Here is a 15,201-nt window from a genome sequence, read left to right on the forward strand (position 1 = left end):
ACATAACAAGCTAGAGAACATTGAAAAAAAAAACACATACCGAAACAGTAGCAAGTAGAAAACATTACTCTATAACGGTAGATGGGAAATAAAAACTGTCCAGCACTGTACGAGCGTCGCATGCCCACGTGCCCAAACGCGTGTTGAGTGAATCGCAAAGACTAGTAGAGATACATGGAAGCTAGTTGGACAGGAAAGTAATAAAGTATTTTCAAATATTTTCTCTTTTCACGTGACCTGTGTATCGATTTGTAGTGCTGTAGTCCGAAAATGTTCACTTTTTATGCGTAAAATTAGCAGCATGCCCACGAGCGACCACCGACCGGTACACTTTTGAACGTTCAATTTGAAATGCAAGCTTTCGTTCAAAGCTTTCGGTGACAAAGCTTCCCCTTTCAACGACACAAACGTCACTCGGCGCCCCCACCACTGAACGAAGCAACTGTCAAGCAGGCTGAGCGCTGAACGAAAACACATGAAAAAAAATCGCGATTTGTTTCATTTTTTTTCTTTGCTCGTCTCTCTTATTTCACAAATTTGGGCAACGCGCACATATCGGCCAGGACCTCACGCCTCGTCGCTAGCCAGCGGAAAATCGACTCGCTCGTGGGAATCAAAACAATCTTCGAACGTTCGTCCGAAGCCTAGTGTGTTGTTTCCTTGTGTGTGGTGTTGTTGGCGAAAAAGTAAACCTCGCAATGGCCGTGATTGCTGCGGATCTCAAGTTGCTGCTGGCCTGCCGTGGCACCTTTGGCCAGGTAATACGAACGCGCGGTGGAGCTGTGTTGGCAAACTCTTTTCCTTCCAGAACAATCCAGCGCGCGTGCTGGGCGCCACCTTTCCGGAAGTATTGAGATGTGACTTCCTCGCGAGGAAAAGCTTGCCATGCTGACGCACGAAACAAAACCCATCATCCCATGGTACATTGTCTCGAGTTATGGTAGAATGGGCATTATATAACTTCTGCCGTGCAAAAAGTGATAATTTCGTAAAACCACGAGATGGGTTGTTAATGAGCCCGGGTTGATGGGGGAGGGGAAATCGATCCAGAAGGCCAGCCCAATCTGTCGACCCCCCGCTTTCCAGTGGGCAAACCATAGACACAACCTTGTGCAATCTTATCGCCAGGGCCCCTGGAGAGGCGCCTATCGATAGCCCGGGGCAGGGTGAAAGGTGGTCACGGGTCAACACGTACCACGGCTAATTGCTCGGGTTGCGGCTGCTGCTGCTCGTGTGGAATCTGGAATGCGATGAACCCGTTTTTTTGCGCGTTTTGCTCCTTCTGCTCTTTCGCCAATCCACGGTTTGGCCTGCAAATTATCACGATTGGCACGCGGCTCCCGTGTCGCGGCGAGGAGGGTGTGACGCAAATTAATTCAGTAAATTTTATTGCATTGCTCGCCAATTGAATTTGCCCCCCGTCTGTCACCTGCTTCGCGTATGTGCTTCAGTGTAGGTCAACAAGGCCAACGAGAACAAGTTAGCACTGGAATCGGTTTCCAGCTCATTCTTTCGTGGCGGTGACATGGTTTAACGCTTTCTCTCGTTTTTTTTTAAATTTTGCTTTCAGATCAGAAACATTCACCTCGCGGCTGCCAACAATGCCGCGGCCAAGAAAGTTAAAAAGTTCCAGATCTACCGCTGGAATCCGGATAAGCCGGAGGAGAAACCGTACAACCAGGTAAGGGCGCGCGAGAGTTATGCAATGGTGAAGTAATTGTTGCAAAAAACAATTAATTCTATTTTTTGTTGCACTCCCGTAACAGACGTACGAAGTCGACCTGAGCGCCTGCGGCCCGATGGTGCTGGACGCGCTGATCAAGATCAAGAACGAAATGGACCCCACGCTGACGTTCCGCCGGTCGTGCCGCGAAGGCATCTGTGGCTCGTGCGCCATGAACATTGGCGGCACGAACACGCTCGCCTGCATCAGCAAGATCGATGCGGACAACTTGGACAAACCGACCAAGATCTACCCTCTACCGCACATGTACGTGGTAAAGGATCTGGTGCCGGACATGAACAACTTCTACAACCAGTACCGCTCGATTCAGCCCTGGCTACAGCGCAAGTAAGTGTGTGGTGTGGTGTTGCTAGCCGTGCCTACTAGATTTGGCTCGCGCCGCCACGGCTTATCAGCACCGGCTGGTTGCTTCGTTGGTAACTGACCTGACTCATCCAAATGCTCCCCCCTATCTGTTGCAGGAACGAAAGCACCGAAAAGAAGGGCGATGCCCAGTACCTCCAGTCGGTGGACGATCGCGCCAAGCTGGACGGTCTGTACGAGTGCATTCTGTGTGCGTGCTGCTCCACGTCCTGCCCGTCCTACTGGTGGAACGGCGACAAGTACCTCGGGCCGGCGGTGCTGATGCAGGCGTACCGTTGGATTATCGATTCGCGCGACGAAAGCACTGCCGCCCGGTTGGACAAGCTGAAGGATCCGTTCAGCGTGTACCGGTGCCACACGATCATGAACTGCACGCGCACCTGCCCGAAGGGGCTGAACCCGGGCAAGGCGATTGCGGAGATCAAGAAGCTGCTGTCGGGCATTGCCAAGAAGGACGCACCCGGTCTGGAGACGGCCGCCCTGCACAACAAGTAAAGTGTTCGAAGGCCCCGGGGATAGACAGACCTCCTAGTGTATGGCTGCACTGCCACCCAACGCGCTGCCCGCCCCGCTCCCAGTGCAAATGGCTTTAGTATGTGAGATGGCACGGAACACGGCCAAAAAGGCAAAGTAGATCACCAACAACCAGAACAAAAGCGGTGCGTGACTGTGTGTGTGTGTGCATGTGCGAGAGTGTACGAGGAATTTGTTGAGTAGAAAGGAAAGTATTTCGATACCAAAAAATGTCGCGAAAAAGAGGCACTAGAAACAAGCTTCAACTTAAAATACGAAATGTTAAAATTCAACATTATAATTGGTTACTTAAAAAAAACGACATCCACCGACAGCAGCAGCAAGAAACTCGGCAGTATTGCGTGTACAACGGCGTTCAACTCTTGGTTTTCTTGGTGCAAGATATCCTACGGTGCAAACAAAATGGAAACCAAAAAGAACATCATCCACCCTTAGTTGTCCTCCTGTCGAACGGTTCAATTTTAGTTTAGTTTAGGAATGAAGTAGGCTTAGTGTTTCGTTCCGGTTTCCTAAATGAATTCACAGCTACAAACGGCTCCCCGTCATCCTGGCTTCGGTTTTGGAACGCGCAACAGCCATCAGCAGAATACGAATAATCACCACAACGACATTTATTTATTTTCGATTCCGTAGCCGCAAGGATGTGTAATGAATTGAAGGGGAAAATAAACATGAATACCTACACAACAACAAACCAGGCCGTTGGTGGTGTCGTGCGTAAATGAAACGATAAGATATGAGAAAAGGGTTCACATCGCGAAGAAAGCAATACGTAACAAAACAGAGCTACGAACTGTCTTTAAGGCAATGAATTGAATTTGAAATAAAATAAGAAATTGATTGACCAACTGTTAAGCTTTGATTAAATTCGGGTATATTTCTCCTACACTCAATTTATTCTACATTTATTTTAGCATTATTTTTCGTAAATATTAGTTGAATTTGTTTGAATTTCTTTGTTGCGCCGCATCCCCAACCGACCACAAAGCGGCCCAACGAGCCCTGCAACCCTTGATGGTGATGGGCTCTCGCTCTATCTCCTTCTCCGTCGACACGACCGCTCCGAGAACGTACCGATCCCATCCGCAGCGGCGCGACAGTTCTGTTCGGTCACTGTGTGCGTCCTGTTCGGGTAGCAGAAAGATGGACTAATTTCTCCCGTAAAAATACTTCCCCCGGCGGTAGAAATAGTGAAAAAGTGTTGCCTAAACACTGCTGCAGGTACGTACAATGGAAGAGTATTGTTTTAGTGAATGGTTTCCAGTGAAATCGTGATTGTTTTATCGAGCGCGGTCGGTCGGTCTGTGTGTGTGCGGGATGACGCGTACCGTCAGCGAGCGCGTCCCCTGCATATTAAGGTGCTACCGCCGTCGCCGCTGGCTGCTGGCTGCTTCGTTATGGTTTTGTTTGTATTTCATGGCCTGCTTTTCTCCTTGGCTTCGCGGTGGAAATTACCCACCACGCGGAAATGGAGAGAGCCCTCAGAAGGCTCCCCCCCGGGGGCAGGCTTTACCGAATAGAAAGTGATCTTTCCTGGATGCGTACATGGTGCTGCTGAAGGGGGTCAATTGAGTTTGTTTATTTTTAACCACACTCCAAGCTCTTGATGTCTTCCAATTTAACACCAAGCGCGCGGTTTACTGGCGGCAATCTGATATGCATGCTACTTTGATTTCAAGCCTCCGAATGCTTCTGAAGTGTCTGCTGATCCAAGCCGAGCATAGATTGTTGAAACACGCGACGATTGAGCGCAGCTGTGTGATTGGTCGGCGGCAAACAGGCACGCACCCCGGAGCGAGCTCGAATGATGATTGATACGCGCTTCGTTTCTAAATTTCAAGAGCACACACACAGTGTTTTATCATCGTTTTAGCCCCCGCAAGATAACCACCACAGACGCATCGTTCAATTCGCTATGCTCTAATATTTCCCCTCTCATGCAGCCAAGAATCGCCCGCTTCTTCGAACGCCCTAATCCGGCCTTTCCTCTTCTTCGCAGTTGCGATCTTCGCCACGGTCTGAAGAAACCGATAGCAGATAGGGTGGGGCAGCAGCAGCACGTTGTGTATATGTGTGTGGAGAACGCGAGCGAATAATCAAAAATTCAAAATCCTTTTCCAACCGCCAATACCGGCGCTATATGGCGTGCGCGCGCGACCAACGGCGGGGTTTTTAAAAATGAAAGCAATCGTCACCCGCGATCCAGCCACAACCGCCGGTGGTGGAAGAAGTGGAAGAAGAAGTTTTCGTCCCGGTTTCTATGCTGTTTCTCTACACCGCCCGAGAGACACAGAGAAGAATAGGCGGCGACCGACGGTTAGGGCGCGTACCGATGGTGACGCACTTGTTTACGGGGTACCTATTTTTAACCGATTTTTTCATTTGCTTATTCCTTCTCTCTTTCGCTTACGTACGATGTGTGCGTGTGTTGAGGCGTAAGAATTGAGAATAAAGTTAAGAACGGATGATGATGAGGCTATGCTGCTGCACACCGCTGCCGTTTGTGGTTTGAAAGAGAGAGAAAGAGAGGGAAGCCATGTAGAGAAGCCATTCCCTTTAAACTGCAGCTGTATTTTAATTCGCATAAAACCAGCCGCTCTAATGCCCAGGGGAAGGGTAGTGTTTGTGGCAAACGAAGCGGAAAGTGAAGAGGGATTTTTAAAAGCAGACCAACCACGCGTGTTTGTTGCATGCGGCCATCATATGATCGCATTCTTGAAGGCATTATTTTTTTCGGATCAAATTGTTGTTGGTCATTGGGTTGGAAAATAATTTCATTTTTTGTGGCTTTTAAATCAAATTGTTTTAAAATTATTTAATAGAAGGGCTGCTTGCTGGAGCAGCAGCAGCATGCGTAATCGAAACAAGGTACAATTGTTTACATTAAACGCTCCTCCACGGCGTCCATGTTAGTATGGTTTAGAGAGGCTTTGGCTCCTGCGGAGTTCTTTCGCCTCATACACGGCGTCCAGGCATGAATGGTTGAGGGCAACGCATGTGAAGTGTTAATTACACATCGCCTACTTTGGTGTGCGATTGTGTTTTGGCGGGCTGTGCGGCGGGATGGTATGGTGGGAGATCCACACGTTTGGAAACCACCGAAAGCGCGCCGGTTATCGGATTTCAATGTCAATATTCTAGTATTTCTTGTTTGCAGGCGAACAGTGGTGTGAAGCGGAAACAACACGCCTTCTTAGATCGTTGTGTGGGATGATCGAAGCATATATGCGCCTCCCTCCATCAAATCATTTGTGTTGGTTTGTGCGTGCTCGGGTTGCTACGGGTTGCTACCATGGGTTACTGTGAGCTAACCGTACCAACGTGATCATACGTGTTGTGTTGAATTATTTATCTATGCTTTTATGCGTGCTCGCAAAAGGTCATTTAAGAGCTTATCTTTATGGTTTCTTCTTTTTATCTTCGCTTTCAGATGAAATTGAAGGTCAGGTAGAGTTGGAGCAAGAAACAGAAACCTTCCCAAAACCTCTCCCGGAGAATAGTTGTGAAATAGAAGAACAGCCAGTGCGCGATCATGTCTCAACCACAGAACATTGGCGATGTAATAGAGACGCGGCGGCGGTCGCGCTCGAAAACTCCCGGCACGATGAACCTGCGCGTCAGCTCCGACCGTGAGTTGAACGGTTCGGAAACGTCACCTGGGCGAAAGGTACGCAAAGCGCCCACAGTCGGTATGATCGAGGAGGAGGCAGCACCATCACCCGTTGTCGCCGCCAGTCAAGGACGCTCCACGCCGGTGCGTAAAACGCGCGTCGTCACATCCGACTACTCCTCCGAGGATGTATCGCCGGACCGAGCCCGCCAGGCGGCTACGGCGGTGGCCGCCAATGCACAGCTCGCCAAATCGATGGGCCAGCTGACGCAATCGTCCGTCACTACTACCACCACCACAATGACCAGTACGGAACAGACCACGGTCGTGCTGGACGGTGGTAAGGAGAAGGTAACCAAGACGCAGACAGTCACACAGACAAGCAGCGGAAGTGCCGGCAAGGAAGCCCTTTCGACTTCACCGCCAAAGAAAGAACCCGCCAGTGCTCAGAAGTCTCAGATGAGCACAACAACAACCACCACCAGCACCAGCAGCAGCAGTAACAGTGCGGCCAGTACCACTACCCGAAGCGGTAAACTGGTCGGTGCCGCCGCGACGGCGGCCGCCGTTATCCGCACCAGCACGCCCAAGAATGCCGCCCAAAAGATGGCCCCGGCGAAGGTGATCCTGACGCCGGAGGAGCTGCAGCAGCACGCCGCTTACAAAGAGTACCTGGAGGCGGGCGAGTACTGGAACAAGTACCCGAAGACGGACTACACGTACTCGGAGCTGTCGCCGCATCGGCGCGAGGTAGCGCCCGGGCTCGTGGCCATGCCGAACATGTCGCGCCCCAGCCTGAACAAGCACGCCGAGCGGGTGCAAACGATGATCCAGCGCAATCCCGAGCAGGAAGCGTTCATACGCGAGCGGTACACCTCGGCCCGCTCCAGGCTGGTGCGGTCGAACCCGTACGACTCGCACGACGAGACGGATGAGTTGATGCAGAGCAGCAAGAGCATCGGCGTCCATCGGCAGCAGCGGGTAACGATCGAGCAGCGCTCGATCGTGAGCCGGTTCTTCCTGTCGATCGTAACGTTCTTCTTCACGTGCGTCGATTCCGTGCGCAACGTGTTCCGCCGGCAGGACGAGCAGCAGATGTACTACACGAGGATCGAGGACGAGCGAGGTACGTGTAGGCAGAGAGGGAGATTGAAGCTTTTCGAAGCGGAAATGCTTACTGTTTCTTTCATCGTTTTAGGCTTCTTCAGTCGTGTGTACGGTTTTGTGACGTCATTCTTCGTTAACGTATTTAAACGCATCTATTTGCTGATCTCTTCCGTGCTGTTTCTGGACGCCTGGTTGCTGCAGACGTCGGCCGCTAACGCGGAACAGCAGAAAATTGGCCAAAAGAAGCGTCGGTTCTTGCTTTTCCTGTTGGTTCTGTTACCGTTTTTGCTGATTGGAGGTAAGTTCGATTGAAAAGGGTTTCTTTTTTCTTTGAAAAGTGTCAGGCTCATCCAGCAAATAACATGACTACCACTTTGCACTCGTCTCGAATGCTATTAAACACACGAGCTTGACTGTGTTGCACACATTTGATTCGATTTTCATAAATTTGTCTCATTGGATGAAAGCTGTGATTTGTTTGTCAAGTAATTTTTCTAACCAAATTCTTTCTGTTGCCCTCCCCCTTGCCCTTCTTTTCTACACACACACACATCTCATCTCCCTCGTACAAATCCCCCCCCCCCTCCTCTCTATACAGGTACGCTTCTCTATCTAGATCCTTCCGCGTTGGATACGATTCGCGCAAGCCTTCCGTCTGAATTCCCAGACCTACCGGAACTGAAGCTTCCGAATCTTCCAAGCCTTCCGAGCCTTCCGAGCCTTCCGGAACTGCCGGAACTGCCGACCGTGCCGCTTCCCGACGTCGAGTCGGTGAAACAGTACGTGGGCGACCGGTGGACCGATTTGTCCGATCTGACCGGAACCTATTTCGATCAGCTGAAGCTTGTGTCTCAGAATTCGGTCGATGCGGTGCGCGAGCTGTGGGGAGCAGGAGGGGCCGAAGAAGAACCAAGTGCCTAAAACAACAGTGGTCGTGTGTTAGGTCGTGTAGTTGCATTTCTTTTTCTCTCTCTCATGTTTCGTATTTGTTTTGCCATTTAATGCTTTTTCTTGGCTTAATTATTTAAGGTTAAATTTACGGTTTACAAGCGAATTAGGGCCAGTAGCTTCGATATCCACCCTACACCACCACACGTATGCCATACTTTTTTAATGCGAGCAAAATAGTAAGAGTAAACCCGAATTCTTCATCATCACGCCACGATTTAAGCAGATGAAGCATTATCTCTCTTTTTTATAAGTAGTGTTCTTGTTTTTCGAAATGCGATTAGATATCGTTTTATTGTATTACTACAAACACAACATCATTTTGCCGTTTTAATTAAAGTATATTGGGGGAAAGTATAACTCAACAAGAAATGGAACTTCCCAACGCACTTAAGCCCCGTATTTTCTCATGTAAGAGAATGGATAGAGGAACAGGATACGTAAATAATTACCCCGCAGGAAGAAAGCACTGCAGTGCACTTTTTTTTGTTTTTCTTTGTCGAATCTAAACTAGTTAGTGTATTTTTTTTTCTCTCCACAATGCTTTGTTTGTCCATGAATGTTAGGTCATTGTTTAAGATGCACGTCAATTATTATAATCCTTCACCACGGAACGGATAGAAAGTACAGCTGTAGTAATGTTAAAATAAAGAGCTTCTTACGGACGGAACTTTTTTTTCCTGCCTGTCCAGAGACAAACAAACAAACAAAACTAGCCGTTTTCGTGTTCCTTCATTTAGCAGAGTTTAGCAAAGAAAGTTTGAGTAAAATCAAAAGGACAGCAACAGGGAAGTTATAACACAATGGACAGGTAAGCATTAGCATTTCCTTATTTGTTTGTCTGTTTGAATTCTTTTGCACCTTCCTTTTTCACTTATTTGTTTTGTTTTGTTCTGTTTTTAGAAAGTATTTGTACTGTTTCTTTCTTTCTTTTTCATTTGTATTTGTTACGCGATGAATGTCCGTCCTCTATCCTTCTCCAATTTGTATCTAATTAAAGGATGATGAATAATGTTGAATGTGGAGTTTAATAAGAGAACGTTTTGTAGGTGTTTTTGATGTTTTTGCGGTCGTGCTGGTTGTTTTTGGGGTAATTAATGTTGACTATTGAATAACAATTAGGCTCGAATGAACGCGAGAAGGCTCTAGAGGGCGACATCCATCATTTCTAAAGCTCCTTTTCCACTTCTCCTACACTCCTTTCTATTTAAAACTAAAATATCTTCAATTAAACGATATCTAACGAACTACTTACTCTCATTCCAGCCTACCTATTAGCGGATGAGGATCAAACGATCGTTTTGCCCGCATCGTCACGCGCCACGCTCGCACTCTCCTCACTGTCCCACATTCTGCCATCAAACATGAAACACTCGGAGCTGGATATGGAATCGCTTTACCGATACGTCAACGAAAGGAATGCCAACTTCCGCGAAAAGATTCTATCAGCGTCATCCTTTTTATCAGCATTATCCCTACCCTTCGGTTGGCTCTCCACAAGCATCACCTTCTCGTGGCCATGGTCGTGGACGGGAGGCAGAAGCGATAGCACCTCCCGTGAAACAATCCGCAACACCCTTCAGCGTACGCTTAGCAAGGAGGAGTTCGAAGAACTGATGCGCCATATCGATGCGTACATTGATGGCATGATGGAACAAAAGTTTGCCTCCAAGGTGGATGAATCGGAGCGGCTGCGGAAGGCGGCTGAACCGCCCCAAAGGGAAGCAATTACTCCAGAAATAACCGTACATGTAGCGCAGGTTATTGAGGAAAGCTTAAAATCGTACAACTATCATTTAACGGACAGTGATGTTGATGCGGTGGTGGAAAGGGTACGACAAACGCTGCAAGCGTCCTACCCTCAGCTGTTTGAAGAGGCGTCAAAGAAAGCAGATTCAAATGATACCCCGGAAGGTGGTAAAGTTGTGCTGTCGAGCGAATACCTTACCGAAATCCAGCGTCTAGTCGAGCAGCACATGACGACGGTGCACAACCATCACTACGCCATCAGTGGATCGCAACTGGAAGATATTTTAGCGCGTATACTCTCCTCCGACAAGCTGAGCGCACTAATCGACCAGCGTATCGTAGCCAGCAGTGTGGCAGAGGCGCAAGATCGTGCCGCTGTCGATCAGCGTCATCGCGAAGCCCTGGTGGACGATTTGCGCAAAGAGCTGAACGATATTAAGGCCCACTTTAGCGAGCAGCTGCTGAGCAGCAGCGCGCAGTGGGAAGAACACCTGCAGCTGGTGAAGCAAAACCACAAACAACTCGAGCAGCAGCTAAAAGCGTACCGATTGGAGAGCAACGAGCTTTACCAGAAACTGCTGGCCGATATTGACAGTCGATTAAATGCGCACAGAGAGGAAAGGTACGAAGGTGTGAATAAGGTGATACGCGAGAATATTATCACAATTTTGGGACTGAACGTAAAGCAGGACATTGCCGACGGAGATCTGCGTGCGTGGATAAACGGACTGTTCGTAGCGCGTGATCATCTCGAGCAGCGGCTGGAGGAGATTCAGGCGAAGGTGAATGTGGACGTTCGGGAGGAAATCGACCGATCTGCGGGCCGATTAATGCTGGAGATAGGTGAACAGATACGGGCCGAGATGATGGTTCGATTGAGGGAAGAAATGATGGCACGGGAAGCGGAACTCGCTGCCAGCCATAGCACTGTTACTACTACTACTACTACCTCAGAGAGTAAAGCGTCTTCCGCTGGTGGACCGGATGATCCGGATCCGGCCAGCTCCTCCACCTCGTCCAATCTGACCGAGGACGACGTGAAGCGTATCGTGCGTGATGCGCTGATCGTGTACGATGCGGACAAGACGGGCCGGGTGGACTATGCGCTCGAATCGGCCGGCGGACAGGTGCTGTCGACGCGCTGCACAGAAAGCTATCAGGCCAACTCGGCCGAGTTTCGCATATTCGGCATCATCCCGATCCCGTACTCTTCGAACACGCCGCGCACGGTCATTTCGCCTACGATGGAACCGGGCCAGTGCTGGGCGTTCCAAGGTTTCCCCGGCTATCTGGGTGAGTTGGCGGAGAATGTGTATACTCATAGCTATTAGTTCCTTTTGATTTAGCGTGTACAGGTCGATAATTGTGTTAGTTCATTATTTGTTTCCCCTTTTTTATGTTCCGTTTCATTGTTTCATCTTTCTATCTTACTTTGCTTTTGTTTTTTTTTATATTTTTATGTTTTTGTTTTGTTTTTGCTTGTTTATTTGTGGTTCTTTCGTTTTCATTCACGTCTTGTTTTCTTGTTATAATTTTCCTATTTTTTCACGCATTATTTCTCAAAAATTCATTTCACACTTTTCCCTGTCCAATCGCGCTTCCACCTGTTGCTCATTTCTTCTCTTCTATTTCTAGTCATACAATTAAATACCGAGATAATCGTGACTGGCTTCACGCTGGAGCACATTTCCAAACTGCTTGTATCGAACGGATCAATTAGCTCAGCCCCGAAGCACTTCACTGTTTGGGTAGGTTTTTACTAGCGTGTTTCGATATTCGAATCGATGTTTCGGTAGTGTTGTGTGCTTGGTTTAGAGGTTGTTTCTTTGCTGAAGAAGATTGCATGATTCCAAATTTCTAACACGTTGTTCCATAATTTTGTGAAGCTTTCGTCGACCATCTGCCGTTACTAAACGCATGCCGTGTAGTGTATGTATTAAGATCTAGTGTATCATTTATTTAATAATTCTTTTTGTGTCTATTCCTCGCAACCGAAAATAGGGCCTGAGGGCACTGAACGATCCCGAACCTGTCCCGCTAGGCAGCTACGAGTACCTGGACCAGATGGGCAGCAGCGTCCAGTACTTCCCGGTGGAGAATAAGGACTGGACCGAGCCGTTGCAGATTGTCGAGCTGCGCATTGAATCGAACCATGGCAACATACACTACACCTGCCTTTACCGGTTCCGGGTGCACGGTGATAAGGTGTAACCGGTTGTACGAAAGGAAAGGGAAAGGAAGCTAGAAATGCAGCTAATTGTAGGAATTTGCTAGTTGGGAAGGAAGTGTGTGGGGCAATACTTTTGCAATTGTTTTACCATATTTATTTCTCCGTTAGAGGGAGGATGAACGCTGTTTTTAGTGTGTGTGTCCACGTCCGTGTGTTGATTTGTACATAGTTTTGTTTGATTGTTGCTCTAGTTAGTGAATAATTCTTACGTCCTTTTTTACAATTACATCCTCTTTAAGCTACACGCTTGGAAGGGGAGAAATTATACCATTGATTAAAGTTTAGAACACGCCGTTCTCCCGTTTGAGTTTTCTATCGTGAAGAATAGCTTTAGTTTAGGTGAAACACGGTTTTTGTTTCTTTTTTTTTCGTGTCGAATGCGTTAGAAAAAAGGGAAAGCGTTTGTTTAGTTTTTTTTATGATAGCGATATTGTTTAATTACACTTTGTATAATACCAAAAACTTAATTCAGCGCCGATAGCTACACTCATATATTACAATTTAACACATTGCTTATTGCTTCTTGTTCCACTCTAACTGTTCCATTTCCGTCTTTGTCTTAGAAACGCCATTTCCACGCCATTCTTCCTTTCGAATAGCGAGTGGAAACGAGTTTTACTGACCTTTAACCTTTAACTGTTTTCAACTAATGAACTTCTAAGTGTTTCTATTTAGTTTCCATTAGTTTTTCCCTAACCAAAGGTATTTTTTCTCAATCAATAGTGCTTTGAAATCGTCTTTTATTTGTTCTGTTCTCGTTCTTCATTTCCTACTAATTTGTGTCCGTCAGCAACTTCATTACTTAATTAGGGATATCGTTGTATTCAGTATAGACTTGTTCATTTTTTTTTATTTTTGTTCGTGCGTTGCCTATTATTGTACTAAAAACTGTTTATTGTACTAATGCCTTTTTTTTGTTTTGATATTTAGAGAGTAAGAAAAACGTTAACAGTTAGGCAAGAGTAGAGGATGGGGAGAATATTCAAACTACCATAGCTTAAGCTCTAGTCTTTAGTAAGAAGAGTGTGTACATCCAATTACTAATGAACCAAATTGCGAATTCAATTTAGAATAGAACCACCACCACCAGCTGCCTTATGATAGAAGCCTTTCTAACCAATAGAAAGAAGAGAGAGAGAGAGGGTCCAAATGCTTCATAGAAATGAGGGAAACAAACAGTCGTTTCGAAAACAATTCATTCCAAATTAAGAAAATGGTTCGTTTTGATCACACTAGAATGTTCTTTTAAGCCAATCATCATCACATACGTACATTGAAAATCCAAACAAAGAAAGGGAGGACAACATTCGGTTAATAGAAGTTTTAGTACAAATCAAAAACAAACACCTATGGAGGGAACAAGGAATTTTGTGGTTTTTGTTTTCCGTTGTTTTGCTGCTTGCCTCGCGCGTGATCGATCATTAGTATTTCAAGCATAATTTTGAACGCAAATCCTGTTAGTCAGACTGTCTGAAAGTGTAGGAGACTGTAAAAGTAGCGAGAGAGAGAGTAAGTGGAACACTTTAGATACTAAAAATCGCCATCACTAAAAATAATAATAAAAAAAAACGAAAGAGCATTGTCGTCAGAGTTGCGACTGGGAAGACAATTCTGCATAAGAAAACAATTTGAAGTTAAGTTTCCGTTTTATGCTTTTTTGAGAAATTATCTTCTATCTACCCTACCCTCTTTTAAACAATTCCACCTTAATGCAGCTCTTTTATTCTACTTTATTTGCAGCAATTTTCTTCTTCTACATTTACAAAATCAATGCTCCCCGCTAATGAAGGGAAAAACGCTAAAACGCTCGTGGCTATAAGCTGAGAAACAAAACAAAACAGCAAAAGAGCACGCAGATTAAACGGAGTGCAGTGGAAGCGGTGTCTTGCAATGAAAACAAACAAACAAAACTAACTACACGCGTCACCGCCGCTCGAAAGCTTGTGCAGTAGTAGTGCTCGGTTCCCGCGTTTTACCTTTTCTCCAACCCACCGCCTCCCCGTCCAAGTGTATAATCCTCGAGGGCACTTGAAGAAGAATAATTGCGATGCGGAACAGAACGGGCAATCCGAAGCAGATGTAGCAGCAGCAGCAGCAGCAGCACCAGCGGTGGCATTTTCCAGTGGTTACATAGCTGTTACTACTGCCCGCCCTTTTTGTAAGCGTGGAATGCACTTTCTACCCAGGGAAAACACACATAGAGAAAGAGTGCACAGTTAATTCCTAAAGCGTTCCCTTCGCTCGTTTGGAGCTGACTTTGAGCTTACAAAACGGTTTTCCCTATTTTTGGTATTTTTTTTCCACTAACGCTTTTTGGTGAAAAAGAAAGAATAATGAAAAGTGAGCTTTAACCCGCCAACCCCATCCGTGTGGCGAAATTGAAAGCTACTCTATTAACGGGCTTGCTGCTGCTGCACGATAATGCACGACCGGATACGCGAAGAAGATGGTTTTTGGAGTGTAGAATGAATATTTAATTATTCAAATGCTTCAAACGATTAGCTCGGCTGAATCCGGGGCGCGGCGCAAGGCCAACGAGAAAGGAACGAGTTATGCAACTGCTGGAAGCGCTTTCCCTTTCCGTTTGCTTTCAGCGGAAAGGATCGCTGAATAAATTTTAATTATGGCTTCCCATCATTCCGGGAACATCTCCGGGTGGCGCTGTTGGAGGAGATGCATTGCTTCCCACGTGCGGGATAGTGCATGCAACTGGATTGTCATTCTAAGAAGCTTAGTGAACTTACAGTACCACTTAGAAGTTTAAGTGAATTCGCAGAATTAGAGGGGGGAAAAGCCTCTAAAAAACGACCACGAAAAGCATAAAAGAATTGATTTTTCTATTCCAGTTCAGTTGTTTTCGGTGTGTGCCTCGGCACTCCACTATAATGACGGTATAGACTGATCCGACCGAATTCC

At 46.8% G+C, this 15,201-nt stretch overlaps 2 protein-coding genes across 4 annotated transcripts in view; both read left to right on the forward strand.

Annotated features, from left to right (window-relative positions):
• LOC120949158 (klaroid protein) overlaps positions 1–13,557 on the forward strand; it is a 175,224-nt gene extending 161,667 nt beyond the window's left edge. Inside the window, exons 1-6 of one of the 3 annotated variants that reach the window (XM_040366226.2) lie at positions 3,644–3,862; positions 6,072–7,377; positions 7,450–7,656; positions 9,573–11,348; positions 11,691–11,803; positions 12,057–13,557. In XM_040366226.2, coding sequence (XP_040222160.2) covers positions 6,174–7,377; positions 7,450–7,656; positions 9,573–11,348; positions 11,691–11,803; positions 12,057–12,266 — 3,510 coding nt within the window. In that variant the 5' untranslated portion in view covers positions 3,644–3,862; positions 6,072–6,173 and the 3' untranslated portion in view covers positions 12,267–13,557. Of the gene's footprint in view, positions 1–3,643; positions 3,863–6,071; positions 7,378–7,449; positions 7,657–9,572; positions 11,349–11,690; positions 11,804–12,056 lie in introns of those variants that run through there. The other 2 variants (XM_049606370.1, XM_040366227.2) reach the window with 2 other exon arrangements.
• LOC120949915 (succinate dehydrogenase [ubiquinone] iron-sulfur subunit, mitochondrial) lies at positions 479–3,335 on the forward strand. Its single transcript, XM_040367517.2, has 4 exons — positions 479–758; positions 1,571–1,681; positions 1,767–2,071; positions 2,206–3,335. The coding sequence occupies exons 1-4, from the start codon at positions 699–701 to the stop codon at positions 2,600–2,602; spliced, it is 873 nt and encodes a 290-aa protein (XP_040223451.1). The 5' UTR covers positions 479–698; the 3' UTR covers positions 2,603–3,335.
• Positions 13,558–15,201: the final 1,644 nt, after the last annotated feature.

The sequence above is a fragment of the Anopheles coluzzii genome, chromosome 2 (genome assembly GCF_943734685.1).
Source record: "Anopheles coluzzii chromosome 2, AcolN3, whole genome shotgun sequence".
Classification (NCBI taxonomy): Eukaryota; Metazoa; Arthropoda; class Insecta; order Diptera; family Culicidae; genus Anopheles; species Anopheles coluzzii.

What these genes read in the sequence shown, in the direction of transcription:
- LOC120949915 (XM_040367517.2), top strand. Translation starts at nt 699, where the DNA reads ATGGCCGTGATTGCTGCGGATCTCAAGTTGCTGCTGGCCTGCCGTGGC. An exon ending in AGGAGAAACCGTACAACCAG is followed by an intron (nt 1,682 to 1,766) that starts GTAAGGGCGCGC and finishes CTCCCGTAACAG; the next exon opens with ACGTACGAAGTCGACCTGAG. An exon ending in CAGCCCTGGCTACAGCGCAA is followed by an intron (nt 2,072 to 2,205) that starts GTAAGTGTGTGG and finishes TATCTGTTGCAG; the next exon opens with GAACGAAAGCACCGAAAAGA.